Source organism: Alosa sapidissima, chromosome 10 (assembly GCF_018492685.1).
Source record: "Alosa sapidissima isolate fAloSap1 chromosome 10, fAloSap1.pri, whole genome shotgun sequence".
NCBI lineage: Eukaryota > Metazoa > Chordata > Actinopteri > Clupeiformes > Clupeidae > Alosa > Alosa sapidissima.
Genome location: NC_055966.1, coordinates 32,182,181 through 32,205,617, shown reverse-complemented (window position 1 = coordinate 32,205,617; position 23,437 = coordinate 32,182,181). Strand labels below are relative to the sequence as shown.

The following is a 23,437-nucleotide window of genomic DNA, read 5'->3' as shown; positions in this document are numbered from 1 at the left end:
GTAATTTTATTGCTGCTATTGGAACAATTGAAAACGGAACATGTTTTCCCACTCGACATTATAAAAGAAGTAGTGAGACAGTAGTAAATCGCGGGCTGTTATCCCAGTGGACACAACCAATCCAATAGGAGGCACTGGCGCAATGCTACCCAGCAACAGCTCAGTAATGGCGCCCGCTTACTTCCAGTAGTTTCGCCGGATTCGTGTATAGGTTTAGTCAGATTTTTTTTTGTTTTTTTTCGCATGGCCAATTTTCCGTCAAGGATTCCCGGGACACTGAAAGACCGGGGTACACGAAACTTGGTGGGCATGTAGCCCCACATGGATAGCATGGAACTATTGTTTTTCGTTTTGATCTGTAGCCCCCCCGCTGGACTGGACCCCCCGAAAGGAGGGTAGGGCAGACAGTTTTCTGTGAATATCTCGTGAACCGTAGGGTTTAGGAGGACCACCTTTTTTTTGTATGTTGATCTTAAGGGGCCATTTCAACCCATTCCATAACCACTCATTTCATGTATAGCACCACCTAGTTAAAAACAAAAAAGTAAAAATGAGGTGTTGTAATCGCAGGTATCTGTGACCTGACATGGTGAAAACTGCACAAAATTGGAATAGGATCACTATGACACCCTCTAAATGCACGCCAAGTTTTGTGGAATCCTGTTCATGGGGGGCCATACAATAAATTTAATTATGTGCACATTTAGTGACTGTACACCAACAGAGTTTTCTGTGAATATCTTGAGAACCGTAGGGGCTAGGATGACCAATGTTTTGCATATGTTTGCCTCCAGGGGCCATGTTAACCCATTCCATATGCACACATGTGCATAAACAGATACACACGCACACACATACATTCACAGTAATCATACGTATGTCACATACACAAAGAGTAGACATATGTATGCATGCATGCACACACACAGGCACACACACAAGCACATGCATGCACGCACGCACACACACACACACACACACACACATAAACACGTACACGCACACATGCACACAATTCAAGAATTTCTCAGAATTATGAACAGGCAAGATGGGGTGGGTTTGTATAAAATGTATTTTACATGTGAAATCTATGAACTAATCACGTTTTGATACTTGTTGTCTAGCAGATACCAGTGAGAATTGAGTGTGAATTATGCAATTCAGTGAGACAGTTAGAATCATATATGCCTTTCACCTTTTGTTTTTAGCCAGCAGCCAGACCAGCAGATACCCTGACTTTGCTGAATTACTGAAGCTAAGCAGGCTTAGTTAGTACTTGGATAAGAAACCTCCTTGGTAGAGTAGGTTCCTGCTGGAAGTGGTTTTGGTGGCAAAAGCCACCAAACAAATATCAATTCCAATGCCCTATTGCAGTGACAGGGACACTATACTGCAGGAGATGTTTTCCTTTGCATGAATGTTAAATTGTGGTCCTGACTCACCATGGTTGTTAAAAATCCCATGGCATTTATTGCAAAGAGTAGGTGGTTCCCTGATTTGCTGGCTAAATACTTTACATTTTATGTTTGTTAACATTTTTATATTATGGTGATTCACTAGTCCCCTACAGTATTTTGAAGGAAAGAACCAGTTCTGTATGCATTATTGTAACAAATGGGCTATGTTATTGGTAAAGTGGTTGAATAGCACGCTACACATGCACACACACGACACGCACAAACACATAAACACACACACACACACCCTCACACACATACAAACACACCTACATACACAAACACACCCACACAAACACACACAAAAAAACTAACTGACATGCAGGCACACACACTCAATAAACACACACAGAAGCACACATATATACAAAAACAACCACACACTCTGCACACACTCAATTACAAACACAAAAAAGGAACAAAGCAGGAAATGAACACAATTTGACAAACGTGACTTATTTTTGTGGAAAAAATGTGCTGGACTTGGCAGAGCGGTACATCTAGTTTTTGATAGTTTTCGTGTTATTCTCTTAGTCCTTTTTACTGCTTCCAAGTCGGCTGATGTTGTTAATGTTTGTCCATTGGGAGCTTGTATTGGCTAGCTTTTGCCCTGGGCCTCTGACATCCTTCCCATCCATCTGTGAGCCGGTGCTGCACTTCACCGTCTGGTCGAGGATTTCTCGGGACAGCAGCTGGAGCTACTCTGCGAAAGATCTGCCGAGGCCGCCGAGCTGTTTCTGACCTGTGAGCTGCCATGGCAACGTTAACGTTAACGTTGAAGAAATCTGCATCACGGACCAACAAACTGTCGCTGTTAAAAGTCCACCGAGTTGCTGATCTACAAGATCGCCCACGACTTCGGACTGTTATGCTTCCAGTGATCTCCAGACTAACAAGGCCTAACGTTAGCGTTATCTTCAGACTGCCAGTGAGTTCACCGGGTTGGTCAGTTGTAAAGAACTTTGTTGGCGTTGCATCGGTTGTGGAGACACAGCCATGTGCAGTTTCACACGAGTCATTATTGCCCTTGGACATTTTCAGCCTGTTGGAAATTTTATTTTTCATTTTTATTTATTTTATTTATTAATTTGTTTGTTGTCTGTCTTATATGTCTTGGTGTCACGGGTACGCTGGCGACTACGCCGCTCCGTCCGGCATCTTTTGTCTTTGTTATTTCTTAAATGTATGTCTTGGTGTCACGGGTACGCTGGCAACTACGCCGCTCCATCCGGCATCTATTGTCTTTGTTAGTCTGTGTCAATGACAATGTCTTACTGTATATGTGGAGCGCTTTGGGTTGCACTCTGTGCATGTTAAATGCGCTATACAATAAAACTGACTTGACTTGACTTACGATAACTGTCCGGCTGGAGTTTGATACACAATCTGTGAGTGAGTGCATGTAAGACATATCATGTAGGAGAAACAGCTTTGACGAATGAATAACTATTATGACACATCTAAGATACACTGAACACCTTGTTTGCTGGCCCTTATCTTCTTAATCTTTGTTTCAATTACTTTATTTCTCCTTCATCCGGTTGAACCATAGACTGTATGGGTTGAACAGTGAAGTGGTTTGCTTTTAAGGACCTCTATTCAAATGGTTGTGTAAACAGGAAAGTACACTGTGTAAATGAGCTCGGGAATTCCAGTATACAGAATATAATCAGAGTTAAAGATTGAAAGAGAACCCTGTCACTGTCATATCTCTGATCCCAGTGTGGATCACCAACCATCCCAATCTCAAGATGATTCCACAAGCAGCATGAATGAGAGCACTGTCCGTGCACTGGCCAGATGAGATTTTAGGCCTGGCCTTAACTGAGAAGCACAACAAAAGGCCATATGAATAAACAATCATGAACGGGTTATTGATAATCGCTGTGACATTTTCCAGATGTTTCATTGTCACCATCACTTCAATATCTGACAAAAGGACCCTGAACAAACTGATCAACATTTTGGACAATGAGTGTTATCCACTCCACAGCACTATTACAAAGCAACAGGGGCCCTGGCCCCACCTGAAATTTCATTGGCCCCTGAATGGCCCCTGTACCGTCAATCATCAATAAATGTCAAACTTGTTGAGAACGATGATCAGAGATGCAATTCCATTCCCAAACAACTGGTGGCAGTAATGCACCTTTTGAAGCTTGAAAGCTAAAGCACGCAACGAACTGCTTAGGTCTGTGCACGAAAGAAAGAATACATTTGGCTAACCAGAGAACTCCCGGCTAATGTGAAGAACTGATACATTTGGGTAACGAAAGTATCAGCTAGTGTGAAGAACCGATCAATGGCAGCATTTCATCCTCCACAGAAGTTTCTTGGTGAGTCACAAATGTAGGCTATGTGAGTTATCATTAATATGTGAAAAGGACGTTTATTTGTTGCTGTTAGGTTTGTCAATTAAATTATAAAGCAGCAGCAAGCTGCTAACGTTACTTAGTCAGTGAACTGTTACCATTAACTTAACGTTAGGTTACCTGAGTTCAGCTTTGAATTCATTGTTGGCATGCTGATAGATTTTATGCATGGTAAGGTAACATTAATGAGTCAGGTTAACATTAATGTATGACATTTTTGAATGGCGTTATATGAAATGGCACTGCAGAGAAATAGACATCCTGTTTGTTTGGGGTCCAACATTAATATGTGCCAGTGCGTTTGATTTTTCGCTTGAGGAAAAGGTTTAGCAGCTGCTAACATTAACGTTAAATCTCATGAGAATGCAAGCCTAATTGAGGGGTAATGTTAGCTAAGCTAACACTACGTTTTTGTAGAGTTAATGTGAGCTATCATTGCAAAGTTATTAACCACTATTCTGAGTTTATTTGATTCATGGACTTTGCATGAATTCTGTCTCAAAGTAGAGTTTCATTGAGATAAATTGGTTAAATGTTCTATCCTATTCACTCAAGCTTTATATGATTTTTAAAAAAATAACTGTTTTTACAGTTGCTAGACAACATGCTGAATACAAGTATGGATTTTGTGACACACATTTGTATAATATAGTTAGTTAATATAGTTATATATAGATATATTTTTTCTAGTTTTGTTTATATTACTTTGCCTACTCTCTTATATGTCCATATTTATTTTATGCTGGTCTCTAGACTTTATTCTTGCACTGTTGCACTGTTGGACTTAATCATTTGCACCATCACTATGACACTCTCAGAGCCTTACCTTACTATGCACAGAGAATCACAGGCTCAGTCACTGCCTCAGTCATTGCAAGTGTCTCATGCTTAATCACGCACTATGTGGTTACTGTTTTAGATCTATCTATCTATCTATCTCTATTTTGTTATGGAGCAAGTGGACTTCACAAGAGAACATCTTAAGCTTTGCTTTTCCACTTTAGCACTCCATCTGTAACATGCAGTGAGTGTTTTCCAGCAGACAAGTTGACATAGCAGGGTGTGGAGACCTCTGTTAACACATACGAGAATTCCAAGCAATAAAGAATATGATTTCAACAAACAGGAACTGTTCCAGGAAGGATACCGGGCACACATTGCACAATGCTCTCATTGATGTGCAGTTACTCTCAGCTACATATAAAAGCAACCATCGGAGGGATCCAAACTCAGACCGCACACACTTGAAGATCCAACATGAGGCTCCTGTTTCTGGCAGCTGCTTTGGGCTGTGTGGGTAAGATGAAACACTAGAGTCCCTCTCCGAGCCACTCAAAGGTTGCTTAGTGAAGGGGACGGAATAGAGGAATGGGCATTTGAGACTCGTTTATTTATAAGTTGAACATACCGTTCTCGTTTAATAATTTGAACATATATACAAACATGTAGCCCTAATGACGGGGAAAGTATGATGTCAGTCAATGCTAATAAATTTGTGCTTTGCTCATCATTAAAATGTCATTGTTTTCTCAGTCTAGTATCAAAAATTAAGTGGCTGTAACTATGTGGCTGACTTCGATTGATTTAAAAAAATCTTCAAGAAAAGTTGACTACGGCAATAACAACTAACCGTCCTCAGGGGTGAGTGTGGGCACGGACTGCAGTCCCTTCGCCAGACCGTGGCTGGTCTCCCTCTCTTCTGGGCAGACTGGGATCCTCCTCAATGAGTGGTGGGTGCTGACCAAAGCCTCCTACTATGGCGGGTAAGTGCAACGAGCCACAGGCTCAGACAAGACAATCAAAGCAAAAACAGACCTTTTGTCTTCATTCTCGGTATGCTGGTCACTTCCTGGACTGGACTAATGGATGCTCTGATGCTGATCATCTGTATTGGCATCTCTGATCGTCATGCCCACACAGGTCCCAGAAACTGGTCGCTCGACTCGGGGTAGATGACCTGACTGGACAGTCAGCCACAGAGCAGAGGGTCTCTGTGGCCATGTGGATTAACCACGAGCCCTACCGCCGCCGTCGCAAGAGGAGTCCCGTAAATGACCTGGCGCTGGTGAGGTTGGCAGAGCCGGCACGCTTCACCCCCCAGGTCCAGCCGATAGCCCTGCCCACTCGATGCCCACAGACTGGGGAGCAGTGTGTGGTGTCCGGCTGGGGATCCAGTGGAGGTGAGTTTGAAAACAGGAAGCAGCTCTCTTTCTCTCTCTCTCTCTCTCTCTCTCTCTCTCTCTCTAAGGGTGTCAAAGAGTGAGAGAGAGAAAGACAGAGAAAGAGAAAGAGAGAGCAAGTTGTAACTATTCTTTGTTTGATGTGCAGTAACATTTCATCCATACTGTTGTGCCATCTGCAGGGGTCGGTGGAGGGCTCAGACATCCATAAAGTGTTCTTGAAATGGCACATATAGTAGACATTCAAACAAACACTGCAATTGCACATGGACATTCAAACAGACACTGCAACTGCACATGGACATTCAAACAGACACTGCAATTGCACATGGACATTCAAACAGACACTGCAACTGCACATGGACATTCAAACAGACACTGCAATTGCACATGGACATTCAAACAGACACTGCAACTGCACATGGACATTCAAACAGACATTCATTTCCTCCTGTTTATGTCTGTTTGTAACCACCGCAGGAACCGGGAGCAGAAAGCAACAGTGTCTGGTTCAGCAAGTTCTCAGTGATTCTGTCTGTAGGCAGCTGAACCCGATGTACTGGACGAGTAATGTGTTTTGTACTAAGCCCCACCACAACGCACAAGGCAACTGTTTGGTGAGTGAGTGTGTGTGCAGTGTGTGTCCATACATCACTTTTCAAAATGGCTCTCTAAGTGATTACATTAGCCTACTTTGTTGTCGCAAGTTAACTCAGTCGGACAAGCCCAATTCTGGTTCCATGCAACCTATTCATACTGTTTTTTCTCTATCCCATTCTTTTTATCTTTCTTTCTTTCTTTCTCAGAGAGACAGCAGTAGTATTTTGGTGTGTGGAGGCATGCTGCAGGGTGTGAAAGGCTTTGTATTCATATCTGAGGGATGCTCCTCAGGGAAGCCCGACACCTTTTCCAGCATCTGCCGGTACAGGAGCTGGATCAACACAGTCATGAGCACCATGTCTCCAACTGTGGGGCCACACACCACAACTCCACCCACGACTCCAAAGATGACCACATGGATGTGGCCTCATGATTTTGTATCTTAAATCAGTGTGTAAACTAGAAGAGCAAGCTTTTAACAACGCCAAAGTCATGGCTTTCATACTAAGAGAACACTAGTTATGCTTATGATACAAATGGAAAATGTAAATCTTGAATTTCAAATGTGATGGGAATAAATAAATAATTTTACTTCAGAAACCTTTTTAGCCTTTCAGAACATGTTCATTGCGGATTATTACAAAGTCCCTTCATTCTTTTTGTTTTCGTGCTGCTGTCATTATCAAATATTCCATTATGAGATATACTGTAGACCACATCCGACAATCAGCTTTGACTGAACCCTTAAAAGATTACGGGCCCTATCTTACACCCGGAGCATTGCGGCGCTTGGCGCAACACAACTGTCTTTTCTAGTTTGTGGCCAACGGAGTTATTACTCCGCCAGGTGCACACATTGTGTAAATAGCAAATGAACTAGCATAGCCTACCACACAGCAGTGTGTAATATCAGCGCTGCAGAGTTTTGCCAGTTCTGTGCAAAGCAAATGAAGTACCTTTCAACAGCCCCAACGCCACTCCCTACTCCTGCAGGTGGTCTATTTGTTACCCAATTGGTGACACAATGGTTGCTTATCAATGCAATGCAATACTGTTCATATTTTGAATAGCTACATATATTAATAAAAACACATACAATTCCAGTGCTCCAAAAATATAATTTATTATGGTTTTGCAATACTGATTAATTTGACATAAACAACTCTTAACACTTGACAACTATAGCATTGAGTCCATTTAATGGTAATGGATGATGCACATTCTACTAACAACAGGGTCAACGTATGGTGCTTTTAGTAATGAAAAGAGAGTAATAAACACCCTTAAATTAATTTTGATTAATTACATTTAATTTATCATTAAATTAGATTAACTATTTAGTATGGTATAATTATACAATCTAACCATTTAATCACACATAACTTACCGTTGTGAGTATTTACTGTACACTGTACAGAATCAGCATTTACAACAGAAAATGGATACTATCCTGAGTTTAAATATGGCATCTGCAAGCAGTAGGCAACTGAAATGTGTCAGTTGTTGCAGCATGAAGTTTGAACCTTTTTGTCACAGGATATTGCCATACTTATTCACTAGATGGCGCTACTCAACAAATGAGTCGCAATGAGCTAGGGTGACGTGCCTCCTAAAGTCCAACATACACAGCGGAAAATACATTAAAGGTGCCATGTGTAATGTCCGCCAACAAATCAATTCATACTCCACATTCCATAAAAGATGGGGGCAGTATACCTCCAGAAAGTGAGTTGGTCAACCCTAGAGTAACAACCGAGAAACGTGTATTGCAGTTTGGCTGGCGGTTATGTTGCCCGCATACCACCTCCCATGGCTGAAACTGATATTATGACACCTGTCGGGCTGTGGCTAGTAATTTAGCATGCTAATTCAGGTTGATATCTCTGCAGCACTATACCTTGTCATTTTTTTAATGACATCATCACTCTTATTTCTCCTAATTCTTTTGATGCGTGTAGCTAATTTTTTGGATATTTTTATATCAATTCTTACACATGGCACCTTTAAAGGTTCTGATATGTAAGATTAAAAAGATTAACAAATTCAAAAATCCTCATGAATGATCCCATGTTATTTTTTTTTTAAATTAGGTGACATCGCATTATTTCAATGTTTTTACCATGACATAAATTAATTATTTTATTTTGATTATGAGAAAATATTTGTATTGTGTTGATTTTACGCAAGTTTTGGAAAAGCATGGTTGTCACTGGCCCTGTCACAGTCACACTTTTCTCTTTGTCATTCAGATAATTAACAATGCCGTTGATATTCATAGCATATCACTGCAATGTAATGGATTATTTATTATTCATAAAGCAGTACCAATATTTTGTGAGCTATGTGAAACAAGGTTAACAAGCAGCAATATTTCAACGCAAAGTGGAATAACAATAATAATATACATAATAATATACATAATAATATACATAATAATATACATAATAATATACATAATAATATACATAATAATATCATCTAAACCTGTGAAATAATAAACACAAGTAAAAGATAAAGAACATAACACAGTAAGTCTACTGATATCAGAGGTGGAAATTCCAGCTTCAGAGGGTCCTTCAACATATCAGATAATTTACTAATCAGCACACTAAACTACCAACTCTTCAGCCAGGTAGATCATCTAATTAGTGATATCACCTTTGTGCACAGGCCAAGGGAAGGACTTTATCTCTGGAGCTGAGGTTGCCCACTTGTTTTCTGATAAAAAGGATTATGTTCCCATGTTAAACTGCTAAATCAGGCGACTTACATTATTTTGATGCTTTTGCCATGATTGGAAATAATTGTAATATTTCTCTTCAGTTGGTCATTTCACATATGATTAGATGATCAATGTCACAGTTGACATCATGCCATGTGCCAGATACAGAGGTAACAACACAATCTTCATTGTCATTACTGTTACCTGGCTCACCACTGCCCCACTTAGTGAAAATTAACAGTTTGCCATTTAATTCTGAAAATCGCCCCTCGTGCTTCCTGTCTGTTGCTCCTATGAATGGGTGAGTGGAAGGACCTATTTCCCGACAATGACCGGCGTTCTTATCCCTTACTTACAACATGCAATCTGACTGCTCTTCTAGTGGTAACATAAAATAAGTTGCCAATGAGAGCTCTTGGGAAATGTGTAATAGCCCTCACAGGTTCCTCCACACTCAGAATGTGTATGTGTGTGTGTGTGTGTGTGTGTGTGTGTGTGTGCGTATAACATTTATGTAACATTGCAAATTTACTTGCAAATTACTATTAACGCCCAGTGCACTCTAACCACCCTATCAATAAAAAAAATCAACATTTGACACATACTGTACACAAAAGCAAACGCACACACGAACACACTCATTTACATACACAAAAGTTGCAAGAGTAGGGGATGGAGTAGGAGATGGAGACAAATTTAAAAGCATGATTTATCTTTGTGGAGAGAATGTGCAGGATCGAGCGCATCGTATTTTTTTACAGACTTACTTAATATCATGTAGAATACAAACACATGCTTAGCTTAAACTTGCATGTATTATCAAATACTATGTTAGGGCAATGATAGAAAATTCTGTCTGAAAGTGGGGAGGGATGACAGCATTAAAGTCATTTGACCATTAAGAAATAATCCAAGAGTCACCAGAAGACGAGGTTCAAATGAGGTGACATTTTCCATACTGGTTCTGTGCTGTATTCTTTGTGAGCTGCGAGGTCGTCATGCTTTGCCGTGCAAACGATTTATTTACTCTGTCACTGTATCTGAGCAGAGAGAGTGCTGGGTAAATTTACAGTTTGAGATCAGATGGTTATTTTTTATTTATTTTATTTTTTTTAACCTTTTAGACAAAACTAGTGGCTGCTTTTATTGTTCTTGTTTCACTGGCATTGATTCATTCCGATAAACATGCTGGCTCTCCCTCTCTGTTTATTTCAGTCTGTGGTGATAAAATAAGATAACAGCTTATCTATTCACATTATTTCTGTTGCTCTTCTTGTAAGTCGTTTCCTTGTTTCCTTGTTTCTGTGCCCTGTAGTAGCCCCTGAGAGATTGTATATTTACAAATGGATTATAGCAACACAGTTCAATTCTTTTACCCTCAAATAATGGCTTCATTAGTTTGAATTTTCATTGTGCTGAATTAAATGAAACTTTAAGTCCTACAACATATTTTTTTCCAACCATTCACTTAAAGAGCTGTTCCTAATTAGCAAAACTATTCAGCCAGGTAGATAAGCTGATTAGTGATATCACCAAAGGCAGAGGAAATTCATTAAAGGACCTTTACTTTCTGAAGCTGGAGTTGTCCACACTCCAATATAAAGGATGAAAGTATTTTAAAATGTTGATGGATGTTCCCATATTGAACTTGAAAATTAGGATACTCACATTATTTTAATGTTTTTGCCATGATTGGAAAGAATTTCATTTTCGTGAGGATAAAACATTTTGCAATTATTCATTCTTTCATTATTTTGATGCTTTTGCCATGATTGGAAATAATTGTTGTAATATTTCTCTTCAGTTTGTAATTTCACATACGATTAGAAAATCAGAGTCACAGTTGACATCATGCCATGTGCCAGATACAGAGGTAACAACACAATCCTCATTGCCATTAGCGTTACCTGGCTCACCACTGCCCCACTTAGTGTAAGTTAGCAGAAAGCATCTGAGAACAGTTTGGTCTTAAGTCTAGATATAAAACTGGCTACGGTTGGGGCCTTTTTAATGTCATCTGAAAGGTAGTTCCAGAGCTGAGCCGCATATAGCTTAGCTGCTTCACCATGTTTAGTTCTAACAGCAGGTTTTACTAACAGGTGTATCTCTTGACCTGAGAGGTCTGGAGGGTGTGTACTGCTGAAGCATGTCTGAGAGGTATTTAGGTCCTGCTCCATTTAGTTTATGAACAAGCAGTAGTGCTTACATTATTTTGCTTTTACCATGATTGGAAATACTTCCATTTTGATGAGGAGGAAACATTTTATATTGCAGTATTTTTCTTCAGTTGGTCATTTCACATATGATTAGACGATCAGAGTCACAGTTGACATCATGCCATGTGCCAGATACAGAGGTAACAACACAATCTTCATTGCCATTAGCGTTACCTGGCTCACCACTGCCCCACTTAGTGAAAGTGATCAGTTTGTCATTTAAGTCTGAAAATCGCCCCTCGTGCTTCCTGTCTGTTGCTCCAATGAATGGGTGAGTGGAAGGATAAACTGCATGCACATTGGCTAGCGCTTGGTTTTCCTCTTCTGTTCTTGGCAGCACAAGTGTGGCTGCAGCATCTGAGCAGAACTTCAGGCCCTCATCAAAAGTGGCCAGAAGCCCATCAGTCACATAGTACTTCAGCCCAACCTTTCGGAAAGTGCGGTAACCTGAGGCTTTAAGAGATGAGATAAATATGCCATCAGCACATTGCACTACCACACATTGCACTACCAAACCTCCCTTCAAAGAAAGTGTACACAACAGTCACGACATTGTATACAATGTTTCAAACAATAGTTTGCCACTTCACCTTTTTCGAGTAGAGAAAGTCTTCCTCTGAGAGCCAGGATCTCTGATATGAGCAAGCTGTCATTGGCCAGTGTCCCTGAATTCACAAGAGAAATTGTACAAATGTACAAATCAGTTAATTTACTGATCATTTCAGCCCCTTTCCTTTGTATCACTTTGACAGATAACTGCAGTTATTCTCTACAAGTGTCCACCATTCCCCTGCATTACCCAATGCTCCTGGATCCCCTCTGTCCCCCTTTGGGCCAGGTGGACCCACTGGACCAGCTGGACCCCTTTCTCCTGGAGGGCCCTGCACTCCCACTCCTGTAAAGAAGACAAGCATGTGTTTGGGGTTTTAGACATGAATACATAGGAATGTACCTGGAGAAAACACACAAAAAACACATGCACACACACACACACACACACACACACACACACACACACACACACACACACACACACACACACACACCAAGATCTCCTTTGTCCCCCTTGGGTCCAGGAGCTCCCTCTCTGCCATCTTTCCCATCTCTTCCGTCTTTGCCAGGGAGGCCGTTGTGCCCAGGGGTGCCAGGTATGCCAGCGAGGGCAGGGCAGCTGAGGGCTGGAGGCTCCAGGGATTGAGCTTCTCGAACGATAAGCAGCTGAATCTGCAGCAGCAACAGCACAGAGACACAGAGTGGGGATGCTGCCATGCTTTCACTAGCTCCTGACTGACCGTCTGAAGTGATCGAGAGATTCAGGTATTTATACAGATCCTTGTCCAGATCCTATGCTGTAATTTATACTGTAATAAGTAACCACTGCTATAACCTTTGTCTCCTGTAATGTCCTTGTTGTTAATGTTTAAACACACTGATTTTATTACACATCAGCACACATCACCCCCATTCTCCATCAACTCCATTGGCTACCAGTTCCGTCCCGGATCAAATACAAAGTACTACTACTCACCTTCAAAGCCCTCCACAACCTTGCTCCCCCCTACATCTGCGACCTCCTGACCCCTTACACTCCTTCCCGCTCACTCAGATCCTCTGACCAAAACCTCTTGGCTATCCCCCGCTCCAGACTCTCCACCCTAGGTGGCAGGTCCTTCAGTGCCTTGGCCCCCAAACTCTGGAACTCCCTCCCCCAACCCCTTCGTGCCTGTCCTTCTCTTCCTTTCTTCAAAGCACATCTCAAGACCTTTCTGTTTAATGATCACTTCTCCTCCACACCCAACACATAGTTCCTACAGATAACTTGTCTTTGTTGTATTGTTTTGTTTGTTTGTTATTGTATTTCCCTGCCTTTGTCTCTGTTGTATTGTTTGTTTGTTTGTTATTGTGTTTCCCTGCCTTCCTACTATGTAAAGCGACCTTGGGTTTGAGAAAGACGCTATATAAAATAAACTTATTATTATATTATTATTATTATTATTACTGCTTCATTAACTCTTTATTAATGAGGTTATGTTTTCCATTATCCTGCTGAAGACTGAAAACTACATGTCTGGTTTTCATGAAACCTGATATAAGGGTGTAGGCTGAGTAATAGTAAGTAAGTAAGTAAATTTAATTTATAGAGCACATTTAAAACAGTTTCCACTGACCAAAGTGCTGCACAGAGGATATGGCTAAAAAATAAAAAATAAAAGCAAATCAGAACAAGCAAAATATAAAAGGCAAGCACAGAGAGAAGCAAGACAAATACAGAAATACAATAGACAAATAGACAGCCCTAAACAAATAAATAGCAACAGTACAGAAGACACTTGAATATGAAGAAGAGAGGAGAGAGATGGACAGCTAGGAAGCAGGGAAGGCCAAGGAGTAAAGGTGGGTCTTTAGTCTTGATTTAAAAGTGGTGATGGAGGGAGACAGTCTAACATCTGGGGGCAGACAGACCCCATTACAGCTTGGAGCAGATACTAATCAAAGGATCCACAAATTTAGTTTCACTTTTATTAACATTGCAAGATAGAATATTCGTATTCAAGCAGAGGTAAGCGCATTCTCCGACTGTCATTGTAGTTTGTACAGTAAGCTCCTTTGTGGCTCAAGCTCCTCTCAAGCTCTTGGATTTGTTTGTAGGCAGCCGTGGCATACTGGTTAGCGCTTCAGACTTGTAACCGGAGGGTTGCCGGTTCGAACCTCGACCAGTTGGAACGGCTGAAGTGAAAATCAACATTTGAAACCCAAATTGTTATTGGAGTGCACATTGTATGACATCCAAATTGACATAGAAGGGTGTGAAGTATGATAAGGGTGCATTCGTAAATGCAATATGACACTCTGAAAATAGATTAACGCACGGTTAAAACGTTTTGGAGTGTTCAGTGTGGCAATGTACGAACGCACCCTAAGTCTTTTACCATTAATAACACATCTGAGAAATTACGAGAAACAAGGAATTCAATGTCAACACGTAAGAAGAAATGTCAGGAAACACACTGTGTACCTCTAATCTCCCTTGTGTACATTAACTCCCGACCACATATAAAATCATACAGCAAATAGGGGCAGCCGTGGCCTACTGGTTAAGACCTCGGGCTTAGAACTGAAGGGTAGGAACCAGTAGGAAAAATGTGGGCGGGGGAAGTGGTTGAGCACCGCTTTCCCATGCCCACATCCACGGCTGAAGTGCTCTTGAGCAAGGCACCTAACCCCTCACTGCTCCCTGAGCGCGGCTGTAGCAAGGCAGCTCACCAGGTTAGTGTGTGCTTTACCTCACTGTGTGCTCTCTGTGGTCACTAATTCACGGATAGGATAAATGCAGAGACCAAATTCCTTGTATACGCAAGTATACTTGGCCTATAAACCTGATCTACAAAACTGTTTCTCAAGAAAGAAGAAGTTGAAGTATACTGCTGAAGTTGAGCACATTGAACAGTATTGCAAACTGATTCAGACAACTGGTTACCGAGTATTCAGTGGTCATTCCTGTGTGAGATGGCATCAAATAGAAGAAAGTTGTATTTGATAACCACTCAGGATAGTATTACAGGAGCAAAGCTGCCTTCTAAACAGCAGGTCCTTAGCTACTTTCTTCATTGTCATTAGGGGCAGCCGTGGCCTACTGGTTAGCGCTTCGGACTTGTGACCGGATGGTTGCCGGTTTGAGGCACCTAACCCCTCACTGCTCCCCGAGCGCCGCTGTTGTTGCAGGCAGCTCACTGCGCCGGGATTAGTGTGTGCTTCACCTCACTGTGTGTTCACTGTGTGCTGAGTGTGTTTCACTAATTCACGGATTGGGATAAATGCAGAGACCAAATTTCCCTCACGGGATCAAAAGAATATTTATACTTATACTTATATTTGCAGCAGAAGGAGACGGTTAGGTTAGCTGCTGCTAGAACAGTGGAGGCTGGAGGAGGCGGCCCCGGCTGATGTGGCGGAGGTGTCTGCGGCCGCCGGCCAGCGGGGGGTTCCCGGCTTGACGCCGATGTCGATGCGGCCCTCGTCTCGGGATCTCGTCCCTGGAGAGCGCAGGCTTTTGGGCGACCTCGGAGGACAGCCACAGCGGCTGAGTTTCCGCCGTCGGCTGTGGAGGAACTTCCAGAGCGTCAGCTGCCGGTCGAGAGTGTGGTGGAGTCGTGGCTGCTGGTTCGGGGGCTTGCGGTGCTCCAGCTGGTGGCCAAGAGGGCAGCGTCGACCTGTAGAACCTTGGGAGCTACCATTTTGTGGACTGTTTGAGATTTGAAGTGCGCATGTTCTGGTTGACATAAGTCTGCGCAATGTTTTTCACGTTTTGTGTGTGTGAGTTCCTGTGTGTCCCGAGCCTGCTGGGAGGGTCGGGGTCTCCATTTCCCGCCACAGTGGAGCATCGTTGTGCTCGAGAGACAGCCGACAAGAGTTCTACGAGAGGGCAGCGCGAGGAGGGACCTCGACGTGGACTGCTGACCGCCTGGAGATCGGCACACTGTGAACAGGTGGCAACGGCCACGAGCTGTCACAGTAGCCAGAAGGGGCTACCGAACGTCCAGGGGTTCCAGCGTATACGGGGGTTCGGCTGCAGTGGGACTTTGTTTGTTGCTGTTTAAGGTGGCGCAGCTGCACTGCAGGGAGACCGAGGGCCCAAGCGACACCACGACCCGCGAATGGCCGGTTCTGGTGCTTGTGCGGGGGGTAACTGACGTGGCAGAGGCAGCCGAGAGTCCTTCCAGTCGGGAGGGGTTATCGTTGGAGAGTGCCGGGCCTTTCTGAGGGACTCGAGGACTGATCGCCTGGGGGTCGGAGTTGAGGGCAGGTGGTGGCGGTGGCCGTGGAGCTGTCGCGACAGGCCAGGAGCGGGCCACCGACAGCCTGGGGATCTTATGTCTACAGAGAAGCTCCGGCCACCTTGGACACTTCATTTGCAGCCAGAAGCTTTTCGGTTCACTTGGACCGAAGCGGGGAGCTGAGCTGTCGTTGCCGGGGACGTCAATGGCTCGGAAGGGGGTTATGTAGCTTCGGTGGATGTACATGTCTAATGTTGAATGAGTGTCTCCCAGAATGCAGTGCGAGTGAATGCTATAATGTGTAATGTCGGTTATAATAGTTGTATTGGCGTTTACCATGTTGTGTTGTTAGCGTGTTAGTCTCTTTGGTTGTACCTCATGTGTTTATCCCCCGTGTTGATGTGTGTGGTAAACCCTTATTGCGTGTTACATGTGCGGCTGAGACAACCCCTGTGTTGCCCTATGTAGTTGTCTGTGTTATGCCTTGATCCCTGTTCCAATAAATGGCCATCCTGGCCAAAGACAATCTCTGTCTGCGGGTTTGATTGCTACAATATATAAAGAAGGTTGAAAAACTTTTCACAGAATGGACGGCTTTGAAAAAGAATGCCAAAAGGTGAGAAACACAGCAGAAGAAAGAAAACATGTTTACAAACTGACCATAATGAACAGTAAAGATAAAGATATGGTCTTAAAGGGAGCAATCGACTAGGGAAGTTTAGTGATATCTATTAGTTTAAAATGTTACCCTTTTCACCTGTAGTGTCCTACAGATGCCTGGACTATGATATTATGTGAAATAGCAGACTATAATGGCATTTTTGATGTTGCCCATGAAAATGCCATGGACTTTTATTAACTAACTTTAAGTCAATTGAGCTACTGTACATCTAAATATTCTCCAAAACTTTGTTTTTTGCAAATAATATTCAGGGGGTCAGAGATTTAAAAAAAAACAGGTATTATTTATTTTTCTATCAAAACAAGGACCACTCTAATGTCTAGTTATCATTTTAATTTAGAATGCATTGAAAACAGATTACTGTACTTCTGGAGGAAATGACACCCAGGAACAATAATCTTACAGCAGGCTATTAAAAAGTCCCTCTTCTCTCTCTTTGGAAATGCTGTCATTAATAAGCCATTCATTCTTAAATACAGCATATAGAAGGCTATAGAAAGCAAATTTGATCATTGACCCTTAGGTTTGGTCAAATGCTGTGAAAAACTTCTAGAAAAAGTTCTAGCGACAAATTTGAGGGGAAGACCGTAAACAGGCTTTCCTGTTTGTTCTGATTACAAAAGTTTTGTTTGCCAAAAATTATATGAAATTGAAGGCCTGTCTTTTCAAAACACTTTTTAGGTGAATAGGGTAAAATGTTTAAGTATATCACTGTGAATCATGAAACCCCAGTTTCATGATTAATTTTAATGTTATCTTAACCCACATATTTAATTCACCTCATATACACATATTTAATTAGCCTTATTTATATATTTAAACACATTCAGAAACCTTGTATTAGATAAAGATATGGTCTTAAAGGGAGCAATCGACTACAGAAGTTTAGTGATATCTATTAGTTTAAAATGTTACCCTTTTCACCTGTAGTGTCCTACAGATGCCTGGACTAGATATTATGTGAAATAGCAGGGTAAAATGTAAAATTATGTTTGGTAAACAAAATGTAATTTGCACCCCAAAGCTATGAGAAATAGCGAGGTTAATAACTTTTCCTCAAGTTTTCTGCTAGGAGTTCATTTTTTTTTTTCCAAAAGTGGTTGAAATCTGTTTTATCAATGGTATTTCATTGGTTCGGAAAAGCAGTTGGCACTGTTAGATGTAACTGAAATATGAAAGCTCAATAGCACATTATCTTATCTTTTATATTTGGCTATCTTGCATACAGGGAACAATGTCACTGTTCTCTTTGATTCATACATTTGCTGGAACTATTTGGTTAGTTATGTAACAATAAAACAGACTCTTGAGCCACATAATGACTACGCTTATACTGAATGAAAGACCAAAATGTTGCTGTCTTATCACTGATCCTATATCACTATAATTCCCACCAACAATCTGAAGCCACATACAACATGGAGGATGTAGACACCATCCCCTTACACATTTAGTTTTCAGAGAACCATTTCACAATATTACCGGTATTTGTCAAATAAAGGACAAATTAAGGTTAGATTATCCTAACTTACACAACAGTAGCCTACAACTGCTTCATATTCCAGACTGCCTGCTGGGGTGCCCAGAATGCCGTGTGGGTGGTATAATGCTGCTATTGTGTTCAGCTGTGTATTAAGTTGTAGTCGTGTATTATCGTGTAGTGTAGGTCAGTGTGTGTGTGATCTCTTTGGTTGTGCCTCTTGAATTATCCACATGCTGGTGATTACCCTGTCCCTGGTGTGTGTGATTACCCTGTCCCTGGTGTGTGTGATTAGCCTGTCCCTGGTGTGTAGCGTGCAATTACCCTTCTGGTGTGTAGTGTGTATGATTGTCGCTACCCTCATATTTTCTTATATCGTTATACTATTATTGTTGACCTCTTCAAATAAAACCTCTGTATTTCGCTTGAGACAAAGTTAGCTGTTTATCACAAATATGTATGTCTGATAAGTGAATTTACTTTTTCCATCAACACTGAGGGCAGTGAAACAATTGACTTAAAACTATTTCCACTTCCACTTTTGAAATGTAGGCTTTTGTTACTCCATTTGTTACATTACATGACAACATTATATGCCATGCAAATTGACATGAAGGGTGTGAAGTCTGACAAAGTATTTTCCAACTGCTAAATCCAAGAAATGATAAGAAACACAGAACACAATTTCAACACAAAAGAACAAATGTCGGGAAACACATTGAGTAATAGCTCTCCTCTGGCATGCGATTACTCTCGACTGCATATAAAAGCCAAAGCCAGGCTGGGTACACAGAGAAACATGAGACTCCTCTTGCTGTTGGTGTCTGCTTTGGGTTTTGTGGGTAAGATGACTTATTCATCAGTCAAAGAGTGATTAAAAGTTGAGTATATCTAGAATAAATCAAATCTTATTGATCCTTGATGAATCAAGTCATTTTTTTTCTATAGCCGATGCTGAGTAAATATAATATTGTGTATCACATCTTGACTTTTTGACAACACTAATGAATGTCCTCTGATTTCCACAGGTGTGAGTCTGGGTGGGGACTGCAGTCCCTTTGCCAGACCGTGGCTGGTCTCCTTCGGACACTGGCAGAGTGGAGCTCTCCTCAATGAGTGGTGGGTGCTGACCACCTACTCCCGCTCTGCAGAGTAAGTGAAACAGCTTCCAAGGGTAGAGTCAAACTAGCCTCCATCCTCAGATTTACTTGCATTCATTTATCAGATGCTTTTTTCCAAAGACACTTTACACGTTTTCATCTCTGACACAGGTGCATACCCTGTGAAGCATTACTAGGCCACAGATTCGATGTTAGATACTTTAGAATATTATTAGTCTATTATTATGATTTTATATTGAGAGAAAGTGGAATAGAACATTATGTCCAATATTCCAATATATGGTTTAATGTTCTGCATTTTGTCCAATATTCCAATATGTGGTTTAATACAAGGATACAAGGATACAAGGAAGTTTATTGTCACATGCATATAGTTACTGGAAGTAAGAATGCAGTGAAATTATGTCTGGTGTCAACCTTAATGTTCTGCATTTCTCATAGGTCACTTTGATACTAAAAGTATGATTCAATGTAATGACTGTATGATATCTGTGCTGTCCCTGTGTATATCTGTGTGTGACTGTGTTTAGAGATAAGCAGGAATATTATGACTTTGCAGTGTTTCACTGTTCTGCATGGCTGCGTCAGTAGCTATCTGCTCCGGATTGCCAGGCTGCCACTAATCAGGGTCTGATTCAGTGTAGTCCACGTGACATGGGATGACCAACGCCATCTCCCGTCAGCCTGGAAGGATACTTAAACTCTAACTATTTCCTTGTCTAGTTAGAGCAGCTGATGGATCTTTAGGTGAAGTCATGCTGTCTCTCCCTTGATGCGCATCATTGTAAATAAACTCTGTTCCTGATTTTCCATACTATTGGTCTGACTGGGTCTCTATTAAATCTATGGTATCAAAATTACCATCAATATTTATATATTATTATACGTATAATTTATTTGACTGTCTCTTGATATAAGGGTCCGCCAAGTAAACAAAAACATACTTTTACACAGCCCGGTCACCCTTGTGGACAATGCATCACTTTCCGTCTATTTCTCTGAGCCTTATCCTCTGTTCTTGTTGCTGTGTCCATCATCCTTTGTCGTGTCCACAGTTCTGAGAAACTGGTCGCTCGACTCGGGGTAGATGACCTGAATGGACAGTCAGACACAGAGCAGAGGATACCTGTGGCCGAATGGATTAACCACAATCCCTATTCAGACTTCCGCAGAAGCAGGAGGAGTCCCGTAAATGACCTGGCGCTGGTGAGGTTGGCCTGGCCAGCACGCTTCACCCCCCAGGTCCAGCCCATAGCCCTGCCCACTCGATGCCCACAGACTGGGGAGCAGTGTGTGGTGTCAGGATGGGGATCCACAGCCCCATTTCAATGTGACACGGGTGAGTTTGTACATACTCAGAGACATGGAGGCAGAGATATACAACTTTATTCAGGCAGTTAGACTCAATTTGATTCAATTGGAGAAGTGACTGCAAAATGTTTTTGATGGGGTAAATTGATTTATTACTGTAACTCATACGTCCATAAGCATTCCAAACACATGACCTCACACAGCAAGAATTGTCATGAATAAGGACTGGTGAATCAATGGAAGAGGAGAAAGACACTATGTTAAGAGACTGTTAGATAACTGTGAATGCATTTTTTGCTTGATGCCTGGAAAATACAGTCCCTGGTAATCTAGAAAGATTAAGGGTCTGGCCACGAACAATGTAATGGCCCAACTTGAGGGGCGGCAACAAGCATGCATTTAAAAATCTCACTGCATGCAATTGGATAACACTAGACCATGTTTACTCTGAATGATTTCGGACTTCGACGCAATCGGATAACACTACGACCAATGTGTACTGTCCTCCAACGTTGCAGCGCTCTCTTCATCAGTTTAGCTGGTTCCCCAGAATGCAAAGGGGAAAAAGTGCATCATTGCTCTTTGCCAGAGTGTCTCGCAGAGACAATTTCATTGTGCTCTCGCGAGAATTCTGGATTTCCAGCGTATGAATACTGTATTCTGTCCAGATCTCTCCACACTAGGGTGACCAGACTCGGAGCAGAGAGTCCTGGCTCATGCCAGACCATACACATGCTTGAGATTTTCTTCACAGAGCCCAGAATTAGACACTCACTTATGTACTTGCATGTCTATTTTTCCACAGCAGGTGCCTCATCTAGAAAGCAGCAGTGCCTGATGCAGCCTGTTCTGAGTGATGTGTCCTGCCAGCAAGAGCATAGGCTGTACTCGCCAATTCCCCACATGTTCTGTGCCGGATACCAGCACACTACAAAGGGCAACTGCCTGGTAAGAGTGTGTGTGTGTGTGTGTGTGTGTGTGTGTGTTAGTGTGTGTGTGTGTGTGTGTGTGTGTGAAAATATAAAGAAAGAAACATGTCTAAAGATGGTAGAATGTATGAAAACACAAGGTTGTGTGTGGAGTGTGTCAAATGTGAAAAATGAGGATGAGAGAGGGAGTGTGAGGGAGGAGAGTTGTGGACCACACGGCTCTATGCCCAGCTTCACCTGCCATCGGGTGGAGGGCCACGAGAGGGTCTCTCACTTGCTCCTTCTTTCTTTCTTTCTTTCTCAGAGAGATGAGGGGAGCGTTCTGGTGTGTGGTGGCGTACTACAGGGTGTGAATGGCTGGGGGATGGAGGGATGCTCTGGAAGACCTGAGACCTACTCCAGAGTGTGCCATTACAGGAGCTGGATTGATAAAGTCATGAGCACCTACTTTACCACAACAACAACAACTATGCCTGGTTCTCCTGAACCCACAGGGGATCCCAGGCCCTCCACATCTACTACTCGTACAACCTTCTGGGATCCCACAGGTTGGGGTCCAACTGTATGACATCATAAGCTTTTGACATACTGACAATTCCATCTCTGACATATCGTTCAGGGAGCATGTAGAAATGTGTCTTTTGTCGTTCAGGGAGCATGTAGAAATGTGTCTTTTGTCGTTCAGGGAGCATGTAGAAATGTGTCTTTTCTCGTCCTTTGCTCTTTCTCTTATTCTTGCATCCTATTCCTCATCATTTATTTCCCCACTGGAATGAAGGCAGACACATTTTGAATAACTTTGAAGTTTGAAGTTTGGATTTCTTGCCAGCAGGATTTGCATGTCCAACCAAACATTCTAGAATGGCAGGGCATTGCTGCCACAAATGGTCATTTGAAGCCATTCAACCCTATTGTGCTCATTGACTGTATATCTGCTGTAAAGCTTTCAAATAAACGGAGGAATACCGACAGTGTGAATTATTTACAGCCCATTCTTAATTTGTCTGTGGTGTATCAAGAATGACAATAATCTTTTGAGGATAGTTACGTACTAGCTAAGCAGGAGGCTGACTGTTTCATGATAATTTCAAACACTCTGCAGGCATCTTTTATATTTTTATGAAAAAAGCCGTCTGTTCCATGCCTTGTCCAACAGGTGGCAGTAGTGTCAAATCATTCCTCCATAAAGTTAAAGCAATCAAGTCCATGTATAGCCTGACAAAATCCAGACCCTGGGAATCTAGAAAGATTAAGGGTCTGGCCATGACTAATGTAATGGCCCAACTCGAGGGGCGGCACCAAGCATGCATGAAGCATGCACTTCGACGTAATTAGATAACACTACGACCAATGTTTACTGACTGGTTGCAGCGTTGTCGTCATCTATTTAGATCGCCTCTGGCCCGCCTATATCAGATACACCGATGTGATTTGGTACCCCACGAAACAAGGGACATAAGTATTGAGCATCATTACTCATTGCCAGAGTGACTCGCTGAGCAAATTCAAATTGTGCTCCCGCGAGAACTCTGGATTTCCAGGGTAGTCCATGTACAGGGTCCAGCAAAAGAGTTTCCTCCAAATGGCTCTGT

General features: G+C 42.1%; 3 protein-coding genes across 3 annotated transcripts; 2 read left to right on the top strand and 1 right to left on the bottom strand.

The window, feature by feature from the left end:
• Nucleotides 1–5,020: 5,020 nt before the first annotated feature.
• On the top strand, nt 5,021–7,225 carry LOC121720244 (trypsinogen-like protein 3). Its single transcript, XM_042106237.1, has 5 exons — nt 5,021–5,126; nt 5,469–5,592; nt 5,750–6,009; nt 6,490–6,626; nt 6,816–7,225. Exons 1-5 carry the CDS (start codon nt 5,087–5,089, stop codon nt 7,053–7,055), a joined length of 801 nt encoding a protein of 266 aa, XP_041962171.1. The 5' UTR covers nt 5,021–5,086; the 3' UTR covers nt 7,056–7,225.
• A 2,797-nt stretch (nt 7,226–10,022) lies between these two features.
• Nucleotides 10,023–12,944, bottom strand: LOC121720246 (mannose-binding protein C-like). The gene is made up of 5 exons (XM_042106238.1): nt 12,594–12,944; nt 12,347–12,442; nt 12,138–12,212; nt 11,731–12,000; nt 10,023–11,247 (listed from the first exon to the last, which is right to left on the bottom strand). Exons 1-5 carry the CDS (start codon nt 12,814–12,816, stop codon nt 11,132–11,134), a joined length of 780 nt encoding a protein of 259 aa, XP_041962172.1. The 5' UTR covers nt 12,817–12,944; the 3' UTR covers nt 10,023–11,131.
• A 6,339-nt stretch (nt 12,945–19,283) lies between these two features.
• LOC121720034 (trypsinogen-like protein 3) lies at nt 19,284–22,806 on the top strand. Its single transcript, XM_042105867.1, has 5 exons — nt 19,284–19,326; nt 19,513–19,636; nt 20,661–20,944; nt 21,722–21,864; nt 22,150–22,806. Exons 1-5 carry the CDS (start codon nt 19,284–19,286, stop codon nt 22,411–22,413), a joined length of 858 nt encoding a protein of 285 aa, XP_041961801.1. The 3' UTR covers nt 22,414–22,806.
• The last annotated feature ends 631 nt before the right edge of the window (nt 22,807–23,437 follow it).

Coding starts and splice junctions, on each gene's coding strand:
- LOC121720244 (XM_042106237.1), top strand. CDS start 5,087: ATGAGGCTCCTGTTTCTGGCAGCTGCTTTGGGCTGTGTGG. Junction 5,593..5,749: donor AAAGCCTCCTACTATGGCGG/GTAAGTGCAACG, acceptor ATGCCCACACAG/GTCCCAGAAACTGGTCGCTC. Junction 6,010..6,489: donor CGGCTGGGGATCCAGTGGAG/GTGAGTTTGAAA, acceptor TAACCACCGCAG/GAACCGGGAGCAGAAAGCAA.
- LOC121720246 (XM_042106238.1), bottom strand. CDS start 12,816: ATGGCAGCATCCCCACTCTGTGTCTCTGTGCTGTTGCTGCTGCAGATT. Junction 12,001..12,137: donor ACTTTCTCTACTCGAAAAAG/GTGAAGTGGCAA, acceptor CATCTCTTAAAG/CCTCAGGTTACCGCACTTTC. Junction 11,248..11,730: donor TTTCACTAAGTGGGGCAGTG/GTGAGCCAGGTA, acceptor AGTGGGGCAGTG/GTGAGCCAGGTAACGCTAAT.
- LOC121720034 (XM_042105867.1), top strand. CDS start 19,284: ATGAGACTCCTCTTGCTGTTGGTGTCTGCTTTGGGTTTTGTGG. Junction 19,637..20,660: donor ACCTACTCCCGCTCTGCAGA/GTAAGTGAAACA, acceptor TCGTGTCCACAG/TTCTGAGAAACTGGTCGCTC. Junction 21,865..22,149: donor CTACAAAGGGCAACTGCCTG/GTAAGAGTGTGT, acceptor TTTCTTTCTCAG/AGAGATGAGGGGAGCGTTCT.